This window comes from Suncus etruscus, chromosome 5 (assembly GCF_024139225.1).
Source record: "Suncus etruscus isolate mSunEtr1 chromosome 5, mSunEtr1.pri.cur, whole genome shotgun sequence".
NCBI classification, from domain to species: domain Eukaryota; kingdom Metazoa; phylum Chordata; class Mammalia; order Eulipotyphla; family Soricidae; genus Suncus; species Suncus etruscus.
Genome location: NC_064852.1, coordinates 86,999,593 through 87,022,588, shown reverse-complemented (window position 1 = coordinate 87,022,588; position 22,996 = coordinate 86,999,593). Strand labels below are relative to the sequence as shown.

The window sequence follows — 22,996 nt, the reverse complement described above, 5'->3', positions numbered from 1 at the left end:
TATTCTTAAATTGCTGCCTGGTGTTTGATAGAGAAATAAACTGCCAGTTACGTTGCATTTTTAAAGAATTCCCATAAAGCACATAGATTAGTAAAGGGATCCTAAATCATTGATATCTCAAATGCTTTTCATTTCTTATTTCTTTTTACTTTTTTGTTTGTTTTTAGTTTGGGGGCCACATCCAGCAATGCTCAGGGGTTACTCCTGGCTCTGAACTCAAAAATTAATCCTGGCCAGCTTGGAGGACTATATGGGATGCAGCATCCAACCTGGGTTGGCAATCTACAAGGCAAATAAATGCCCTACCAGCTTTGCTATCAGTCCAATACCATCAAATTCATTCCATTTCTTTTTTTGTTTTTGTTTTTCAGGCCACATCAGTTTGATGTTCAGGGGTTACTCCTGGCTAGGCGCTCAGAAATTGCCCCTGGCTTGGGGGGACCATATGGGATGCAGTGGATCGAACCGTGGTCCTTCCTTGGCTAGTGCTTGCAAGGCAGAGCCATCTCGCCGGCCCCAAATTCATTCCATTTCTAAGAACTTGTTTTAAGGAATCTTTGAAGAGATGCTTCAAAAAGAAAACACACACATATACACACAGAGGTAAGATTTTTTTTATCCTATAAAATATTACAAATATTTTAGTCACTGTAATATATCTACATGTTAGATAGATTATTGGTTAATATTAAAATAACATTTTACTCAGATAAAAACTTACTTAAAGTTCTATCAAAAATTATCTTATGAAATATTTCCTTTCCTGTTTTTCTTCTTTCTGTAGCTTTTTATAAAATTGAAGCACCAATGGACAACTCTTTTCAAAATCCCTATTTTCATCTGTATATTTTTAGGATATTTGGGGGAGTGGGGCATATTCAAAAGGTTTTTGTTTATTCAAAAACTTTAATTTCACCTGTATATTTTTAGGGCTGTTGTTGTTTGTTTATTTGTTTTATGCTCAGGATTTAGTACTGGCTTTATGCTTAGAGATCACCCAGCAATGCTTCAAGGAACTAGATGGGGTTATAGAATGAAAACAGTCAGCATGAAGGAAGGCAAGCACCTTACCTCCTCTACTATCTTTCTGACGTCTGACCCTCATATTTTAAAAGTTATTCATAAAATCACTTTGGCAAACACAAGGGGCAGAAATGATTACAAAGGTGATTCTCTACAGTTTAGTTAAAAGTGGTCACAAGCTAAAAAGGAAAATGCAAATATGTATGTATATATGTGTGTGTATAATATATAAAAATATATTTTACCACAAATAATAAGAGTTTAAGTGTGGAATATTATTGAGTTAGTATATCTTGTTATATCATACAAAATCTGGAAGTGATTTTTTCAATCAGTAAGTATTAGTAATAGTTCCTATGAGAAAGAAATAAATTTGCTCAATTTTGATCTTGAGAAAAGATAATTTCTTCTGTTCAAACAACTTAATTTCAAGGACAATTAACTATCTTTCATTTATAAGGTGTCATAAGTAAGATATATTTCACATGAGAAATTTCTTTACAGGAAAGAAAACTGTGAATAGAACTTTTTCTCAAGGTCATCTATAAAATAAACAATGGTGAAATTCCAGTGTTCAAATAATGAAAAACAAGCTTGAAAATGGAGTATGTTCTGTTTTTTTCTTTCAGTGAATGCATGATGCATGAGATTGTCTACCTCAGTTTTTATATTCTATTACTAATGCTTTTTGCTTCATTATTTTGGATTTAAGCTCTAAATTTTCAGCTTTGAAACATCATCTTTTTTAAAGCTAGCATTTTATCATAATAAAGAAGCGCTCTCACATCAAAAGCCAAGATTCCTAATAGTTTAACTTCTCAAGAGAGAATTTAAAAGTAGAATTTCCAGCAACTGTCCTACGTCAACTGTATAACTTATTCTAATAATGTTACTTGAGTATCATATTTTGAAATTGGGAACTTTAATAAAAAAGAATTAAAGTTAAGTTATACATGGAAATAAACTTCCTTTAAAAATAATATAATTAACTGGGCTAGAGCTATGGCACAGTGGATAGGGCATTTGAATGTGACCTCAAAACCAAAATAAAAAATAAATAACAGAATTTAAAAACAAGTATTAGATGGAAATGATCTCCTTATATCCAGAATGTTTTTTATTCCCTTATATTTTGAATAAATTCAAATGAAAGATCTCAATTATCTGACTTAGGATGTTATTATATAAAATGTTGTGCTTACAAGTCAAATATCTATGCAATATTCTTTTTCTTTCTTCCCTTTTGCATAGGAACAGAAGAAATTATATTCTCAACTTTTAACCAACAAGAACACTACAGATCAAAATGTCCTATTAATATTACAACCAATAGGCAATTCTGTGATTTATTAATTACTATCTTTTAAAGAGAAACATATATAATAACCGACGAGTAAATTTTTTTTCACATACTTTATCTTTCAGGGATTTTTTTTATCAACTTTCATTCTTAAGATTTATTTTTATTTAACACTTTACTTAATTTTAATTAACTTTACTAAAATTTTAATTTAAAGGCCTACGTTGAAATGTTAACAATTTATTTTCCAACAGTGAATAGTTGACTGTGTATTTCTATTTACTTTTGACAATGTAAAATTGATTAGTAAGTCTATTTGTGGAGACAAGACCTTTTTAGCAGTGTTAATCATTTGCTCTGATACAGAAAATGGAGAAATTATTTTAAACACAAACCTCCATGGCATTCTCAAAAAATTCAGAAGTCAAGCTGAGGAGTTCCCGTCTTCCTTCAAGCATGGAGATCAGGGCTGCCCATGCTTCACCCAGAGTGTTGGCCATGGCTTCATAGACCTCACTCTGATCTGTGTTCTGGTCAGCTATCTTGTCTGCTTCCTGCAGGAGTTCCCATACTCTATCTTCCAAAGCCTAAATCAGGGGACAATAAAAAGCACAGTGTCTCTCAAAATAAGAATACAGAATCAAATGATTTTTTAAACTTATTTTCAATATCATACTTTAAACACTTGATTTTTTTTGGTGGGGGGTTTTGGGCCACACTCAATGGTGCTCAGGGATTACTCCTGGCTCTCTGCTCAGAAATCACTCCTGGCAGGCTCGGGGACCATATGGGATGCCAGGATTAAAAACCACTGTTGGTCCTGGTTTGGCCACTTGCAAGGCAAATGTCATACTACTATGCTATCTCTCCAGCCCCAACACTTGATTATTTAAATTGTGTGATGTCAAGAAAGGTCTAGGAGAGAATTTATGAGCACAAACTGCTAACAGACAGGCCAATGAAACAGGTTGGAAGGAGCAATGGTGACTGTCATATGTTGAATGTGAAAAAAATCCAAGAAATAAATAAATTTAGCTAGAGAGTTGATAATCTAAGGGGAGGGGCAGAAAAATGATAAGGGCTCTTGATTCTCCAATCACCAGAATGCAGGCATTCCCAGAAACCCCTGTGAATGGGAGTTCTATATCACTCTTTTACCAGGCTACCTTCCCCAGAAGAAGATCATCAAAAGAGACTTATAATAAATTTCACTTACATACACATCTCTTTTTGAAATGTAAAAACCTATCTAAGGGCATCCTCCCATGTTGATTATTCCTGAATAATAAATACTGTATGTAAAGGACAGTCAGGGCTCTCAGTCTATTAGGTTGAGAACCCCTTAACCCCATGTTTTTATCTATTATGTCTATCTTGTTTTCTTAATCCTTATGGTACCCCTGCTTCATGCCTATTCACCCAGAGCTGAACTCTGGCAGTTATAAACTAGAGGATATGGACAGGCTAAACATATCTACTTTGCCATGCTTATAGAGTATTGATCTCACTGTTTTAAAAAACAAACAAACAAAAACAAAGAATCTAATTAAAACATATCTGAAAGATCTCATAAAAATATAAAAAATAACACAGTAAAACTTATTATTTTAATATAGTTATTGTCAATGAACTTGAGGTTTGATGCAAGATTAATAAAAAAGCAATTGGGTAAAGAAAAATAGTTAACAAGGGTCTGGAATGATAGTAAAGCCAGTAGAAAGCTTGCCTTGCACACTGCAGGTTAAATCCCTTCCATCCCAGATGGTTCCCTGAGCCCTGTCAATGCCAAGTGTGGCCCAAACACTCTCCCCTTAAAAATAGTTGATTAATAAAATTTCTACCAACTTTACCTTTGGATGAAATTTATAGCTAATATTAGATAATTTTATCTTTAAAAAAAGAAAAATTAAACATTCTAGTCTAAATCATAAATATGTAATACATTAAAATATAAAATAAAGGGATTTATTAAATATATATCAGAAATTAATAAATTGAAATAAATATAGGGATTCAGTTTAATTAATTCATATATTGATGCTGAAGTAAATGTAAAAACATTTGACATTTGCCAATGAAATTAGTAGAGTAGATAGATATCTTTCATAGTCCATTCCTCTACAGAAACTCTAGAAAAGCTAGCAAAGGCTTTTAAGGAAGTGTTAAGACACTGTCAGAACTCTGGAAAGCAAGATGTTTCAAGCAACCAAGTCAACACTGAAACAAAAAAAAGGTAACTTAAAATTAAAGAAAAACTTTGAGGTATTTATATGTATTTCTACACCCCTACTCTTAAATTCAGAAGAGATAAGAAAAACAGTCTTTTTAAACTATAAAAAGAGCTAAGAGGCCCAAATGGAGAGGATCTTACACCATTGTGTTGGCATCACAGCAAAATAAACATACACACACACAAACACACACACACACACACACACACACACACACAATTTCTAAACTGTAAAAGCTAAAGGGAGCTGGAAGAAAGGGGAGGGAGCACCAAGCCGAAAACACAAACAGCACTCCAGTTTTAAATGTTTACTTCTAGAAAACCTGATGTGGAGACAAGAAACTCAGCAGCTTCTTAACCAAGCTTATAGGAACAATTCTATTTTCTTTTAGTATAAGAAATAGCCTGAAGACAAATTCTACCACTTCAACCTAAGGCCTAGGAACTGAGGATTGAATGTTTTTGCTCCCCAAAGGCTAAATGAAAACAATTGAAAGCTTGAGTGAATACCTAAGACTCAGAAAGTGCTTTCTAGAATTAAAAATAAATGAAAACTCCTCTTATCTCCAAGTCCATATTCAGCCTGAAGCAAGTAGGCAGGTAGGGAAGTCCCTCATCCCACCTTTAGGCAATGAAGTCTTAGATGTCACAGAGAAGATTAATCTCCATCCAACAGCCAGGAAAAGAATATTGAAGAAGACCATCAGAGAAGACCTAACAATGATACCCTTACTTAAGTAGAAAACCCTATAGAAAACTGGTAGGGAGAAAAAAAAAAACCCTATGAAAGTCAACTTGAAACAAAGGAGAGGCTCCTTTCTGTTGCTTGATGTGCCATGGTGTCTGAGTACATGTAGATCACATTTCCTCTCATACTTTCATATTTCATACTTTCACTCTAGGATGCGTCCTAGGATTCTCTCAGCCGTAGAGGTGGGTTGCATATATGTGCTCTTGGGCCCAAGCACATGTTGCCTGCATCTCTTGAGACATGACTTTTCTACTTTCATGCTAGGTTGTTTTTTCTCCGCCTTTGAAGAAGCCTGAGTTGTCTCGTGAGCGAATCTCTCTTTCTTTCTTTTTTTTTTTTTACTTTCTAATTTTCTTTTCTTTTTTTTTAATTTTTTATTTTTAATTATGAGAACAAAGATGCAAAGAAAGAGGACAAGGTAAAGTTACAGTGGAAGGACAATCACCCATAAACAGAATTCTCAGAAGTCCCCTTGCTGATATCTTAACTTGGAACTTTCAGCCAAAGAACATTAAGAAAAATAAAACAGAACCCATGTACAATTACTTTGTCCCTCAAGTCCCCAGATTGTAATACATAATATTTCTTAGCAGCACACAAAGCAATGAAAAGCCATAATACTTATGTAACTCCTTAAACATTGAAGGCAAAGTACTTTTGTACATTTCTATGCACAAGCATATTAGTTTAAGTTAACCTCAAAAGTTTAAGAGGGTTGTTTTTCTTAAGGGTTAGAGTCAAAGGAGTACAGTAAAAACGGAAATTATTGTTTGCATAGGCCCACCAAAATATGAGGGACATGGAAAGGAAAAGCCTTGGCCTAAATACAAGGAGACCCCACCCCTAAAGTTTCCTGACCAACTTTAGGCTCCAGGCAAACTAGTTTGTCCAATCCAAGTCATTGTCTGTAGTGCCAATACAGTTTTATTTTTCACACAGTCTCTGTTGTTGGTATCATGTTTCTATATTAGAGATCCTGGAATCTGCATATCCTACATTGCAGTCAGAATCATGCAGAGCGTCCTCTCGTTTCACCTCACAATTAAAGGGCAATGCAGAGAGCCCTGTCCTGTAAGCAGGTCGTTGTTGTTGTTAAGTCTTATCAGTGTTAAGGGAAGTCTCTTTTGAGCAGGTTGATGTCAGAGCAGTGGTAGGGTCTTCCCTGGTAGAGGATTGCTTCCAGGTGTTATAAAAAACCTTGGATGATTCGTAGATAGCTTCCCTGGTTCAGGGGTGAATGGAGGATGCCCATTCTTCTGAGGGTTGTGCCAGGTCATTATATCAATGTTCAGGGTGTAAGGTCTCATTGCACTACAAGATTTGTTTGTTCCAACCTCTATTAGATAAGAACTTATTTGTATGTATAGTATTTTTTCATTTTAATGTGCCTATGCAAACAAGGAACAATGCCATGTGGCATTATCCACACATATGGGGGCCATAAGAACAAGTCTGGCACTGATTTTGACAGGTTGTCTCTTCATTATCATTTGTCTCAAGGAATCTTTTTATTTCCTCCTTGATTTGCTCTTTGATCCAGCATGTTGTTTAATCTCCAGGTATTAGTTTTTCTCCATTGCTTCTTCTTGTAGTCAATTTTGACCTCTGTTGCATAGTGATCTGATAGGATTCTTCTAATGATCCTTACATTTGTAATCATATATAGGTTAGATTTGTATCCTAGGACATGGTCTATTCTGGAGAAGGTTCCATGTGGGCTTGAGAAGAATGTGTATTCTGTTTTCTGGGGATGGAGGGTCCTGTAAAAGTCTATTAGCCCTAGATCTTCTAATTTTTCATTTAGGGCTCTTATATCTGCTGTTTTTCTGTTTGGTGGATCTGCCCAGTGGTGATAGTGGAGTATTGAGATCTCCTACAATTATCACATTTCCCTTCATGTGTTTCTCCAGGTTTGCAAGAGAAATACATAGAAATACAGGCCTATGTCAAGAAACAGGAAAACGACAAAACCAACAGTTTAAAGGATTACCTCAAGGAATTGGAACAACAGCAGCAAAGAAATCCAACCACAACCAGAAGGCAAGAAATAATAAAAAACCAGAGCAGAAATAAACAACATAGAAACAAAGAAAACAATACAAAAAATCAATGAGACCAGGAGTTGGTTTTTTGAAAAAATAAACAAGAGAGACAAACCACTGGCAAAACTCACCAAAAAAAAAAAGAGGGAAAACACCATCAGTAGGATCACAAATGAAAGGGGAGAGATTACAGCAGAACCCCAAGAAATACAACATATCATGAGTTCATATTATGAACAACTATACTCAAGTTAGGCTAGAGAACCCAGTAGAAATCGACAGATTCCTGGAAAAATACCATCTTCTGAGACTGGATAAGGAAGACCTAGAAAGCCTAAACAGACCAATCACTTCAGAGGAAATTGAATATGTAATTAAGAAACTCCCTGAGAACAAAAGTCCAGGTCCAGACGGATTTGCAAGCAAATTCAATCAAAAATTCTGAGAAGACTTACTATCACTTTTCCACAGGCTCTTCCAAACCATTGAAGAAACAGGAATCTCCCCAACTCCTTTTATGGGGCTAATATCATAATCATTCCCAAAGATGGCAAAGACACCTCCAAGAAAGAAAACTACAGACCAATCTCACTAATGAACATAGATGCAAAGATTCTAAACAAAATTTTAGCAAACCGAATCCAGCACTTTATCAAAAAGATCATACAACATGACCAAGGAGGTTTCATCCCAGGAATGCACGGTTGGTTCAACATATGCAAATCAATCAACATCATATATCACATCAACAACAAGAAAGACAAAAAACACATAATCATATAAGTCGATGCAGAGAAGGCATTTGACAAAATCCAACACCCTTTCATGCTGAAAACACTCAGCAAAATAGGGTTAGAGGGAACCTTTCTCAAGATAGTTACAGCTATCTATGAAAAGCCCACAGTCAACATTATCCTTAATGGTGAAAAACTAGAAGCATTTCCACTAAACTCAGGAACTAGGCAAGACTGTTCAAACTCTCCACTCTTTTTTTTTTTTTTTTTTTTTTGGTTTTTTGGGCCACACCCAGTAACGCTCAGGGGTTACTCCTGGCTATGTGCTCAGAAGTTGCTCCTGGCTTGGGGGACCATATGGGACAACGGGGGATCGAACCGTGGTCCGTCCAAGGTTAGCGCAGGCAAGGCAGGCACCTTACCTTTAGCGCCACTGCCCGGCCCCCAAACTCTCCACTCTTATTCAATATAATCTTAGAAGTCCTAGCAATAGCAATTCGACAAGAGACAGGTATCAAAGGAATCCAAATTGGGAAAGAGGAACTCAAACCATCTCTTTTTGCAGATGATATGATCATATACATCGAAAACCCTAGAGTCCACAGTAAAACTCCTAGAAATAATTAACCAATACAGCAAAGGGGCTGGCTACAAAGTCAATAACACAAAAGACAGTAGTGTTTCTCTACACAAACAATGAAGTTGAGGAGAGAGAGATCAAAAATACAACTCCATTTAAAATAGTATAAAAAAATAAGGTACCTAGGAATCAACCTTACAAGGGAAGTGAAGGACCTATACCAGGAAAACTTCAAAAACACTCCAGAAAGAAATTGAAGAGGATCTAAGGAAATGGAACAACATCCCATGCTCATGTGTAGGTAGAATCAACATAGTCAAAATGACTATCCTACCCAAACTTCTATATAGATTTAATGCAATCTCAATCCAAATTTAGGTACCATTCTTTAAAGAATTAGAACAATTAATCATAAAATTTATCTGGAATCACAAAAGACCCAGGATAGCCAAACACATACTAAGAAACAAGAAGCTGAGTGGCATCTCGCTACCTAACCTGAAGCTATACTATAAAGCCATAGTGATCAAAACAGCATGGTACTGGTACAAGGACAGAGCCTCAGACCAGTGGGTTAGAACAGAATTTTCAGACATAAATCCCCAGATATACAATCAACTAATATTTGACAAAAAAGCCAAGAACTTGAAATGGAACAAAGAAAGTCTTTTCAACAGATGGTGTTGGTACAACTGGAAAACCACATGTAAGAAATTCAAAATTGACCCATACCTCACTCTTTATACAAAAATCAACTCAAAATGGATCAAAGACCTCGAAATTAGACCCAAATCTATAAAGTTTATAGAGAATAAAATAGGTAGAACACTCGAAGACCTATATATACATATATATATATATATATATATATATATATATATATATATATATATATATATATATATCAAAAAGGTCTTCGAGGATGGCGCACCAATGGCAAGAACTTTAGCGTCAAACATAAACACATGGGACTACATCAAACAAAAAAGCTTCTGCATGGCAAAAGAAACCCTACTTAACACAAGAAGACAGTTAATTGACTGGGAAAAAAATCTTTTCACCCAACATATCAGATAAAGGGCTGATATCCAGAATATACAAAACACTCAGAAAGCTGAGCCCCCCAAAACCAAATAAAGCCATAAAAATGGGAAGATGAAATGAATAGACAGTTCTTGGAAGACCGAAAGATGGCCAACAAACTCATGAAAACATGCTCATCTTCACTCATCATCAGAGAAATCCAAATCAAAACAATGAGGTACCTCCTTACACCAGTGAGAATGGCTCACATCAAAAATAATGGGAACAGCCTCTGTTGGCGGGGATGCAGTATGAAAGGCACTCTCATCCACTGCTGGTGGGAATGCCCCCTAGTCCAACCCCTATGGAGAACAGTCTGGAGAGTGCTCAAGGAACTCAGAATTGAGCTGCCATTTGACCCAGCAATTGCTCTCCTAGGTATCTAACCCCAAGTCAGAAGAACATTCATCCCAAAGTATGTGTGCACCCCACTTTTTATCTCAGCACTCAGTATAATAGCCAAGTCTTAGAACCAGCCTTGATGTCCAACAACAGATGAGTGGATCATTAAGATGTGGTATCTATACACAATGGAATACTACATGGCAGTCAGAAATGATACAATCATAGACTTTGCAGCAACGTGGAAGGACCTAGAACATATTATGTTAAACAAAGTAAGTCAGAAGACAAAAGATAAACACAGAATGATAGCACTATTCTGAAGCACCTAGAACATACACCTTATATACAACTAATACTTAACAATCAAATAACAGTGTTTAACAGGGTAGAAACTCCAAACACTGTAACAGTCAACATACACTGGGGAGAAGTGCCCAAAACACATAAAAGAAGAACAACACAAACTCTTGACTACACATTATACCACAAAGAAACCAGCAACAGCAGAAACAGCAGCATAGAGAGAACAGGTATGTAATCAGTCTTCTACTACAAAGGCCCATAATAATCCCTTAGGGATCTTATACAGGATTACAGGTAAAAAATACCACGGGAAATCACTGACTCCAACGGAAACATCTCATAACAATATGTTTTAATGCCTTAATCTTACTATATTTAAAATAACCTCTCAGCTTTTCTGTCCACAGGCGTTCTTGGATACAAAGGGTGGACAAACTAAGATGGCACTTCGGGGCCCAATCACATGAGATACCATACCCAGCTTGCACTATGAGAATGCCCCGAGAAAACTCTTTAACATACACTTTATCTCTAGGTTATACCTTCTTTTAGGTCTTGAAATACTGACCAGCCAGAACACCAAAGTAGCAACTGTGACCTATAGACTCATTCTACAGGACCTACTCATCGAACACATTCAAGCAAACTAGCATTCCCTTGCCCTTTCCTCCTTTCTTCTCACTACTTTATTTTTATTTCTTTTCTTCTTTCTTTATTCTTCTCTTTTACTTTATAATGTATTTTCTCTTTTCTTCCTTCCTGCCCCTTCCATATACTTTCCTCTTTCCCCTCTTTGGAAATCCGACTATCCCTTCACTCCTCAATCCCATCCAGATTTCCCACATTATTAAAACTCTTCACCCTCAGTTCTTAATCTATTAGGCATCAAGACTGACCTCCTACCCTGACGAACCAGTATCCAGCACCCAACCGAAGGGACACCCATTTAAACCCACACCTCATGCCCGGCAAGAAAAGGCAACCAACTCCCCCCGCTGACTCAAGCTGCGCAGCCCTCCTTACCAACTCTACCTAGCGTGGACTGTTACTTGAAACCAGACTCAGCTCTAAAAGTATCCCCAAAGCAAGAATTCTTCCCAAGACCTCCTTGCCGCAAAACTTTTGCCAACCTCTAGTTCAGGGTATGTGATGAAAAGACACCCGGGAACACATACACCAGAAGAAAATCTCAAAAGACTATGGGGAAACCTATACTTCCATCAAAAGTATAAGTCCTGTATTGCACTATCTCTTTACCTACTTTTCCCCAAATGTAAGATAGTCTATAGAATCATTTTGTTCTCTTAATTACTTTGTTACTTCATTTTTTTTAAATCTTTGTTCCTTATATATACGTGAGCACATATATTTTTATTTCTATTTTTATCTTTTTTGGATGTGTGACCTATTTCCGTTTTCTTCTTTTTCCACCCCCAAATGCACCAGGAATATAATGTAGCACCATTTCCACCTGCAAAGACACACTAAAAAAAGGGGAAATCTTACATATAAAAACAAGCTCTTATCTACTAGGGATAAGAACTCATACTTGTTACAATACAGGGACATCTCCTACCTTGAAAAAATGTCACATGAACCCAACTTAGACCCCAGGTGATTAGACACCATCCGTCCAGCCTTGAACCCTGGATCCTAGACATAGAAACGACACAGTTCTTCATGACAGCTACAGGAAATAAATCCCATCTGGGACATCCTTAATACTGCTTGGACACCAACAAGTGCCAGCTCTAATATGATATCCTGATGAGGAAAATGGGAACAACTTAGAACTTAGAGCAGGTTATCCTACCCCTCCAGCTGACGTTAAGACAAAATTAGAAGACATCAATCTTTGGTCTCTCCAAAAGCCAAGACATGTTTTACAGATGACTGGCTGATAGAACCATGACTGGACTGTATGTATCCTGGGACCAATAAAAAAGCCCTAGTCTAGGGTTTGAGCTACAATCTGCACAACAACCATGATCTCCAGTTCCAAGGGTCTGTCTGAGACAATTGCAACGGATTGGGTCTTCTGAAAACATAACAAAAGACATTATCCTAGGCTCCATCCTAGGATCAGTGCAAAGACCAAGACCACCAACCACAGAAAACAGATTAAATTGAGGAAACAGATCTTCTAAAACCACAAAGAAAGGCTTCATCATACGTTCCACCCCTTGACCTGTGCAGATACCGAGATATCTAGATACAGAGATCTGATTTTATCACCCAGGACAGAGCAGAAGTCTTCCAAACACCACAAAAGCACCGAGGGAAGAGTAAATGAACCTAAGTGGAGTCGATAGTTAATCCCATGACAATATACTCCAAGGGTGGAGAAATCTTGTATCTCTTAGGCCAAGGGAATTCCTTTCCGAATGACCCCAATATTTACTGTGCCTGTGCAGGAGGGAAAAAAAGCACAAAATAACTTTTTCTTTTCTTTCTTTTTCCTTTTTTTTATTTTTTATCTATCTAGGTTTTGTTGATTTCTTCATTTTGGTATGGTTATTGAAGTTATATATATATATATATATATATATATATATATATACTTTTTCTTCTGTTCTTTTCTTTCTTTGGGTGCTCTGCCATGCTTTTTTTTATCTCAAAACCATGGGTTTTATGCGGTGCTTATCTTTATTGTTGGAGTGCTCACTGGATATTTTATTTGACACTTCTTTGTGTACTGTTGGGGTGTTTCACCTTCTTTCTCCCCTTTGTCTCTCAAACCGATGATGAGAGAGCCTCTAGAAGGACTCTGCCCATTTTCGGTGTATTTGATTTTTACCCCAGTTTATCATTTTTCTCTTCTTCAAACAAAACCACATAATTTGAACTATATAGTCCCGCCTCCCAATTAGAGGAGGAAACAAGGAAGGTACCAAGTTCAAAACAGGTGTAGGACCACTAAATAGTAAGCTAGGCTTAGAGGGGACCATGTGTTCTAGCAGCCCTGGGGGTGAGGGAGGAGGATATGGGAGGTAGGATGGGAATGGAGGTGTAGGGAGGATAATTCGGTGATGGGAATCCCCCTGATATAATGTTAATATGTACCCAAAATATTATTGTCAACAATATGTAAGCCACTATGATCAAAATAAAAATTATAAAAAAAAGAACAAGTCCGATAATCCCCATAACATGGTTCAATCATAAGCATTAAACTGAGGGACTCTTTCACCAAAATTCCTTAGTGAACAGCTCACAAAGAAAAGAAGAGATAAAAAGTGGGTAGAATAGTCTCTGTAAAAGAATATTTAGTAGAGTTATAGCTGTCAAAAAACACACATAAAATATTCAAAAGACATATGTGTTCATTTTATGTCTTTTGAAATAGTTGGGGGTTGTTAAATCCAATGCATGACTTTGGTCTGTGATTAGGACTGTGCAGTACTGAAGTTAAAAAGAGTAAATGTGGGGTACTGATGGTTGGGGGTGAGAGAGTTAAGGAGTAATCATGAGCTAAGGGTAAAGAAGGTTAATTGAGGGGAATATAACGAATCCAGATTGGGAGATGAGGGAGTAGAAGGGACTCTGGTGTGGGGGAAGGGCAATATATCATAGGGGCTCTATACATTGTATAAATGAATTGTTTATAGATTAGGCTTGGCAGTCAGAGAGGACCACTGTATAGGAAGTCAAGTTTACAGATACAATGATTTTAGAGACCTATTAGAATGTTATCCTCCAATTCCATTTTTTTCTTAGAAACAGTCAAGAATTAAGAACATTTTTGGATGATGTTAAAAAGTGTATATTGTAGTGAATACTAGTAAGAAAGGAACCCCTGAATGGAGTCCAGTATGCACAAGAGGAGTTTCTCTCTCCCACATTCCCCCCAGGGCCCGATTTACAAGGCCTGGCCCTGAAAACCAGTCTGGCATGGGAGGATCTCAGTCCCCTGGACTAAGTGATCAGCCCACTTAGTCTAGCTGTCCTGCCCAGAGCCCCCAGCATACCAGTCAAAGAGAATCAGAAGTCCTGGCATGTGGAGTCTTCTGGAATCTCTCTTATCCTCTCCCTCTCCTTCCTTCCTTCCTCAGTACCTTAAAAAAAAAAAAAAGAACCCCACCTATTTTTACTTCACTCCTAGTCTCCTCCTGAAATTCTTTTCTGTAAGGGAAGTAGTCGGAACTGAAAGGACCAAGCAAGGCCTACAGTCCTAGAACTCTAAAATCATTTCCCCAGGTAGCCAGGGTTGGTAGAGAGAAAGCAGCAGCAAATTTCCTTCTTTTCCTCCTCTGACTGTGCCTCTCTCCTGCCCAGTTCATAAGTCATCCCGGATACCCACCAACATTGAGCCCATTTTTGAACATTCAACTACAACTCAAATTTGGCCAAACTGGTTGCCACAGAGCACAACACGTACTGCACCAACAAATCACAGAATGCTTCTTTCATCCTATTGAGTCTGGAAATATAGTTGCTCTTAGGTGCTGGCTAATACAAATAAATACCCTGGTAACTACCCAAGTCTACTTGGTGCTGTAGTTGTTACTGAACTTTGTGTCCACATTCCTATTTGTTGTTCAGGCCTGTTCCACACTGACACTGATATTACAGGAGTGGAATGGTGGAGATTCAGGTGAAGTAGTTACCATAATTGGTCACCTTAAATCTCCCCCACTAAAAAGTTTTCAGACAAATAGGCAATGGGCTGGGGCAAAAGGAACCATAATATAGAGGGCAAGGTTGTTGCCTGTCACATAACTCACATAGGCTCAATCCCCAGCAACTCATATGTTTCCCCAAGCCAGGAATGATCTTTGATTGCAGAGCCAAGATTAAGCCCTGAACACAGAGGGGTGTGGCACAAAAACTACAAAAAAAAAATACCTCTGAGCTCTGGTGGGTCCAGATAATAGGAAACTTCAGGCCAGGTAATGGTGCCCTACTGCTCTTCTCTGTTTATCTGTTTCTCTATCTCTCTATCTCTCTGTCTCTATCTCTCTGTCTCTATCTCTCTGTCTCTCTCTGTCTCTCTCTCAGTCTCTCTCACACACACACACACACATACACACATATAACACACACCTAAATGTCTGCAGGGATGTGGTACATAGGATAAGTAATGTTATACACAGGTAAAAGGAGAGGCCTGGGTATTGGGGCTCCTCTACTCATCGATCTATGTACTATAATAAAGTTTAATTATTTTGTTTTCTTTTGTGACCACACTAGTAATACTCAAGGTTTACTCCTGTTTTTGTACTCAGGAATCATTACTGGTTTGGGAGACAATATGAGATTCAAGGGCTAAAACCCAGCTCAGCTGTGTTCAAGTCTATCATTTTACCTACTATATGATCTTGCCAGCCTAATAAAGATTAACTTCTGAAGCATCTGCATTTTGTAGGCAAATATTTCATACAATTCTCAAGAACACAAGCACTGAAAAAATCCACTTTCACACTAACAATACTACAGCCAGTGTCAGATAGCAATCATTGCAAAACCAGGGAAGTATCCCTGGTCTACAAGACCTCAGTGCAGTAGTTGCTGCAGTACACTTTGGGATACATATTCCCAGAAGTTGATTAAAGCAACTCAGAGTCATAGTCTGGCTAGAATTAGTGACTGTGAGCCCAAGACTACCATTCAGGCCTGACTCTAATTGCTAACTTTTACATAAAACCAGACACAGTGAAGTAGCAGAGGAATTTTCCTGTATTTATGGATGAAGACAAAAGTCTGGCAATGACCCTAAACACTCAAGAGCTTTATAAACTCCCTGATGTCACTTTAAAGTGACAATGATAGGATGTTCATTAAACTGAGAAAATTAATAAAGAATTTCAACAAGGGACAAAATTATGGAGTTTGTACGGGAAAACTTCAACCAGAAATCCTGGGTTTAAGTCTCAACATCATAAAAAAATAAATAAGTCACTGAGTTAAAATAAACAGTGATTTAACTTAAAAATTAAACACAGAAGCTCATCAGTAGAATGAGAGAAGACAAACATAGTGACAGAAGACAGATAATATGTCGTTAATCAGTAAGATCAAGGATATAATAAATCAAAATAGAGAAGGAATATTTTTAAGAAGAAAACTAAAATTATCTTTGGGATAGCACCAAGAGGAATTTGTATTATAGATACTGAGAAGCAGAAAGACTTACTAGCTAAAAATATTATAGACCACATCTTCTACAAACCCAAAGAAGAAAATATATCCCAGATTCAGAAGGTTCAAATAATTATTTTAAGTAAAAATGGCAAATATCAAATATACAGAATTTTGAAATCACCAAGAACAAAACAAAGATTCACATATATGGGATGTACCATAAACCTCACAACAGATATATCAAATGAAATACTGCAGTGCAAAATTAATAGTATAATATAGCCATCATATTGATGAAATAAAATATTTAAATAAGAATGTTTGGTATTCGAATATAGTTGAATAAAGTATCATGTTCGAATAAAATATTCAAACCAGATAGCCAGTAGATGTTATCTCTGGAGTTCCAATGAATGATACAAAACTTTTAAGATATACAGTAAAGAAATCACAGTCACTAAACAAGCTCTGCCCCAAAAATACTGAATGAGCTCTGCCAAAAGGCAAAGAAACCCTACTTTGAAATAATAATTTACTAAAGTAAATAAAATGTAAGAAAAGCAGAGAGTAATAAAGGAAATTTGTGTAATAAATTCAAGACTTACTTGCTTTAGATTTAATAAGCTTAGCACTTCAGGTGTAAATTTCACGATAATCTCAATACAAATATGCTTAGCAAACCACACAAGAGGAGCCAAACAGATCCAGATTAGTTCAGAAAAGGCATATTTTAAAGTATGGAATAAAAATAAAAGGCCAAAGAAATAAAGACAGCCTTGACAAAGAGCCAGGATCCATATAGAAAAATAGTAGCAGATTCATCAGTTACAATAAATTTCCAAAATATTTCCTGAATATCAACACCTTGAACTTACCAGCCAAATGTAAAGTGTGGTAAGAGAATTATAAAATAAAACTCAACCTTGACTGCTTATAAGAGACACTCTTGAACTCTTATGATAAGCATGGACTCAAAGTCAAAGGCTTGGAAGCAAGCACTGAAGAAAATGGTAGCCTTAAATTTGCTAGGTAGGACACACATATATCAGACAAAATTGACTTCAAACTAAAAATGGCAATGTGATAAAGAACTGTATCACATAATAAATAAGATATTACTGTGTTGAGTAATCTTAACAATAATATATAAGCACCAAATTATAAAGTGCCAAAATATATAAAGTATTTACAACCAGACCTGAGGAAGGAGATTGGTAACAGCACAATAGTAGTAGGAGACTTTAATAGCCTCTATTTACCTGGGAGAGATCAAACATCAAATTAATTCAGAAATATCTTAAATGAGGAATCAGAATAACTGGGTTTCATTCAGGACATATTTGGGGTTCTCCTTCTTCAAAACTTGAGTACACATTTTACACCAGTGCACATAGAACATTCTCCAGGATAGACCACATGAAGTCACAGAACAAATGTTTAAAAAAATCATTAGATAGAAATATTTTTGTTATAGTTTTTGTTTGGGATCTATACTCATTGGTGCTCAGAGATTGCTGTTGGTCCTACACTTAGAGATCATTCATAGCAGGGCTTGTAAAAGAATATGGGGGCTCTGAGTGAAGATCAAGCCCAGGTTGGCCATATGCAAGACAAGCACCATACCCATTTACTACTCAATGGTCCCAAATTTTACTTCTATATTTATGTTTTTGTATGTCTTAAAGTTTTAGATAATTATATTATTTGTTAATATTTTTATTGTGACCAAAGTGAATTGTGAATATTTCACAGTAATATTTAAGGTACATAGTGACATTGAATCAGACTATGTACTCAGAAATCACTCTTGGCTTGGGGGGACCATATGGAACTCTGGGGGATCGAATCATAGTCCGTACTAGGTTAGCGCTTGCAAAGCAGATGCTTTACCTCTAGCACCACCATTTTGGCCCCTGGAGCCTGATCATTTTATAACAAAAAGTGTCAGGCAAATTAGATTGAATATGCCAATAAATTCTTTAAGAGATATCAACTGAAGGCTGACAGTGACTGAAAAACACGACTGACTGTTCCAGTTCTGTTTTCTCTGATGTTTATACTAAACAAATTGTCTGAACTACCTGGAAAATTAAATGAAATAAGTACTTTGCTATCCAACTCCTGATATGACAATTTTAAATTATCTTTGAGTCTGGTTAGTTTTGTCTCATACATGTTTATTTATTTTATACGTGTCTTTAAAATGGAAAAATTATCCTCAGTTTCCTCTTGTGAATGGTATTAGGTCAAGAATGCAAGAAGAAAAATATCAGGAGCTTGAAATTTTAATTATTTCTTAGAATTGTATAACAAAGGACTATAAAATTAAAAGATAGAAAAACTATCTGGGACAAATGTTTGTCTGTGACAATATCTGGGACAATAAAAAATAAAGAAAGGAAAACTAGAGAAATCCATGGTGGAGATGTAGGGAAAAAAAAAGAAATACTAAGCAATTAATTTATTTTAGAGTAGCAAGTACATTTTTTTTTTTTTGTGGTTTTTGGGTCACACCCGGCAGTGCTCAGGGGTTGTTCCTGGCTCCAGGCTCAGAAATTGCTCCTGGCAGGCACGGGGGACCATATGGGGCACCGGGATTTGAACCGATGACCTCCTGCATGAAAGGCAAATGCCTTACCTCCATGCTATCTCTCCGGCCCCATAGTAGCAAGTACATTTTAATATTCAATGTTATTTCTCATGCTTGATATGAAAATAGGAAAATCTCAAATTATCTAAGCTAGCTTTTTTGGGGGGGTGGGGAGACCATACCCAGTGGTACCAGGGGTTATTACTGGCTCTGAGCTCAGGAGTCACTCTTAGTAGGCTTGAGTACCACATAGGATGCTGGGGGTTAAACCCAGGTCAGCCACGTGCAAGGAAAGAGCCCTACATGCTATTCTATCACTCTGATTCCTAATGCTAGATATTTTTATATTTTTTCTACCCCCTCCCTTATTTCTATATCTTAAAGAATAATTTCTTTTTTTTTTCCTGGCCCCGACTCTGGCATTTTTTTTTAATTTAAACACCTTGATTACATACATGATTGTGTTTGGGTTTCACTCATGTAAAGAACACCCCCCATCACCAGTGCAACATTCCCATCACCAATGAAGAATAATTTCTAATAGAATCATCAGAGCCTAATAGAATAGATAATAGAATCTTCAGAATTATTTTTGATCTTGCGAAAATAAAAATAATTCCTTTGATACAGTTCTTTTCCCATTGAAATGGCATTTGTCATGCAGAATTTGGAGTATGAGAGGATTGAAAAATTATAACTCTGACTTCCAACATTTCCTTAGGATGCTCTCATGACCTGCAAAGTGAACTGCAAAATATTTTATTTGCTGCAACTCAAGGCCAGAACATTCTCACTGAACCCTTTGGGTTTCATTTGGTACAAGTTGCACTTGGGATTTTCTCCAAAAAAAGCTAACATTTGCTCTGAGAAGTGACAAAATAAATTCTTAGACCAGACCAAAATTTGCTGCTTATTCCCAGACAATCACACCTCCTAGTTTTCCATTTGAGGAAAAAACTCTCAAATCATCCTGCTAGTTTCCTGACTCTTACTCCATATATAGACTTACAGAAATTTTTGAACACTTCATAGCATTTATGTACTATGGAAATTAGATTCAGGCAACCTTGAAATATTTTGGACACATGAATTGAGATAGTGCTACTTCTGCCTTGACCCAAACTCCTCAAATTGCTTCTCTACTTAGTATTGGCTAGAGATGGACTAACTGGTAAGAAGCCGATTCTCCAGATTGAAGGCTATAAACAATAACGAGAAGAAAAAATAAGTTTGTATCTGAGAAAATCACAAAAGAGAAGGGAAATAATTTTATTTTCTCCTGTCTTATCAATGAGTAATATTACCACAATATAAATAATATTTCTATAAAGTTTTGAAGTTAAGCTTAGATTTTATCCTTATAGTCCTTAAAATACTCTCATTTAGCAGGGATCTGTATAAAGTATTTCACTTGATCAGAAAGTGTTCTTTAAGCTATATTAAACCCAAACTCGCTGTTCAAATTCAACATAATAGTATTCTCAAGACCTCTTATGGCTCAGAGAAATAATAACGAAAAGAACCTAGAGTTGTTCATGAATGCATTCATGTATATATCCTCTCAATCTACGTAGCAGGAATTTTTCAAGTATCTCTTAATCAAGTGACACAATTTTGATAATGGATTTGAAAGATTGAGTAGTAGTGCATATAATAATAATTGCATTTTTTCTACTTCATATTTTTCTTAATATCAATCCACTTCTCAACTCACTACTAGTGGCTTCTATTACTCCATTTTATCATAATGTAGTTGTATAGACTCACATTTATCAATCCCCATTTAACCATTTATGTGACTCATACTAATATACCATCCATTATAAGGGTGGAGGTAGCTTCCAAAGGAGAATGTATTCCAACTCTTCTTTGCCTAGGATCACTTTTACTGAGTGACCTTTACTGTGAAATTTTAAAATATCTCGGTGGTCCAGGAGACCAAGATCTTAGTTTTTTCTCACTCAATTAGTAGATACTAGATATATCTAGTTAGAGTGTTAGAGGAATATATTAAAATTATTTGCAAGGGGGCCAGAGAAATAGCATAGTTGGTTGGTTGTTTGCCTTGCACATGGTTGACCCGGATTGGATCCCTGATATCCTTTATTGTCTCCCAACCTGATAGGGAGACAGTGCAGAACCAGGACTAACCCCTGAGCACAGTTGGCTGTGACCGAATATTTTTTTTAAAAATCATTATTTGCTCTATTTTTAAAACAATATTTGACTTCTGTGCTTGCTTGCTTGCTTTCTAGAGCAGAAGACAAGTAATCCAACAGTTTAAAGGAACTATCTCAATATGAAGCTGTATTTACAGTTAGATTCTGTCTCCATATTATCCATGGAGTGAGGGCTTGGCGAAGATAAAAGAGAAAAGTCATTGTTTAATACTTCTTTCAGGTGAAGGTGCACTCTTTTCAATTGTACCTTATTTTATAATCTACACACTGTTTTCTTTTATCATTTATTATTCCTGATATTTTAACTTTATTAAAATATTTTACCTAAACATCTAAGAGCTACCTTTATTCTAAAACAACCTAACTGATCATCTTATCCCCACCAAGGCTTCAACTGACTTGGCTTAAAAATGTTGTTGTTGTTGTTATTGCTGTTGTTTTGGTTTTTCGGGCCACACCCATTTGATGCTCAGGGGTTATTCCTGGCTAAGCACTCAGAAGTTGCCCCAGGCTTGGGGAGACCATATGGGACGCCGAGGGATCAAACCGTGGTTGCGATCTTTCCTTGGCTAGTGCTTGCAAGGCAGACACCTTACCTCTAGCACCACCTCGCTGACCCCGACTTGGCTTAAAAATGTAAAAACAGAATTCTCTCTTCCTATTTCTTCAAATCCAAGATCTAACCAGTCACAAGGTACATTGAATCAACTTCCTTCTTATCTGTCAAGCCCTCTTGTTCTCTATTTTCACTCTCTTTCTTCTGTTTATTTAAATTAGCAGTACTCTCACCAAATGCTTTATTGATCTTTCTGTGTTGAAATATGTTTATTTCACTTAGCAATTTCCAAACCTTTTAAGATAAAATTTTCAGTAATTTTAAAATAAAACACTGAATCAAAACATTGCTGACCCTTTGTGCTTGATTCCTTTTATCAGTTCCTCCTTCCACCTCCATAACTGGTAGTGCTCAAGGTTTACCCCTGGTTCTGTGCTCAAATTTCACTCCTGGTGTGCTCAGGACCATATGGAATACCCTGGATTGAACCTGAGTCTGTCATTTACAAAGCAAGAGCAACAGCAACCTGCTGTTCTATCTATCACTCTGGCACCACTTTTTCTCATATTTATTGGCTTGTTTCCTGACACAGCCCTCCAGTGCTATGAACTTCTTGTAATTTTTAAACTCTTCCATAGTCTAATCTCCAAGTCTCAAAATGTTCTTTTTTTCCTCCCTCTCTCCCCCTCCTCAGTGACTCGTCAATGCTTGAAGAATTCTTTGTTATCCTCAGAGACATTGTTAAATAAAGGTAGACTTTCACAGTCAACCTTCCCTCATGCTCATTCTCCATTGGTACTGGATTATTTAATCCTTTAACTTCCTTTCCATTTATTTACCAATTACACTTCAAATGTAATCATTTTTAAGAAAATAGTTTCTGGGGCCGGGCGGTGGCGCTGGAGGTAAGGTGCCTGCCTTGCCTGCGCTAGCCTAGGACGGACCGCGGTTCGATCCCCCGGCGTCCCATATGGTCCCCCAAGAAGCCAGGAGCAACTTCTGAGCGCATAGCCAGGAGTAACCCCTGAGCGTCACAGGGTGTGGCCCAAAAACCAAAAAAAAAAAAAAAAAAAAAAAAAAAAAAAAAAAAAAAAAAAAAAAAGAAAATAGTTTCTTAAAATGGAGGAAAAAAATCATAAATTAAAATTACATAAAATTTTATTTTTCTGAAAAACACCATTAGTGTGCATAGCATTGT

General features: G+C 36.6%; 1 protein-coding gene across 1 annotated transcript in view; it reads right to left on the bottom strand.

The window, feature by feature from the left end:
- CCDC141 (coiled-coil domain containing 141) overlaps nucleotides 1–22,996 on the bottom strand; it is a 230,691-nt gene that overhangs the window by 163,248 nt on the left and 44,447 nt on the right. The window contains exon 3 of the mRNA XM_049773528.1: nucleotides 2,719–2,910. Within this exon, the coding sequence (XP_049629485.1) occupies nucleotides 2,719–2,910 (192 nt within the window). The remainder of the gene's footprint in view (nucleotides 1–2,718; nucleotides 2,911–22,996) is intronic.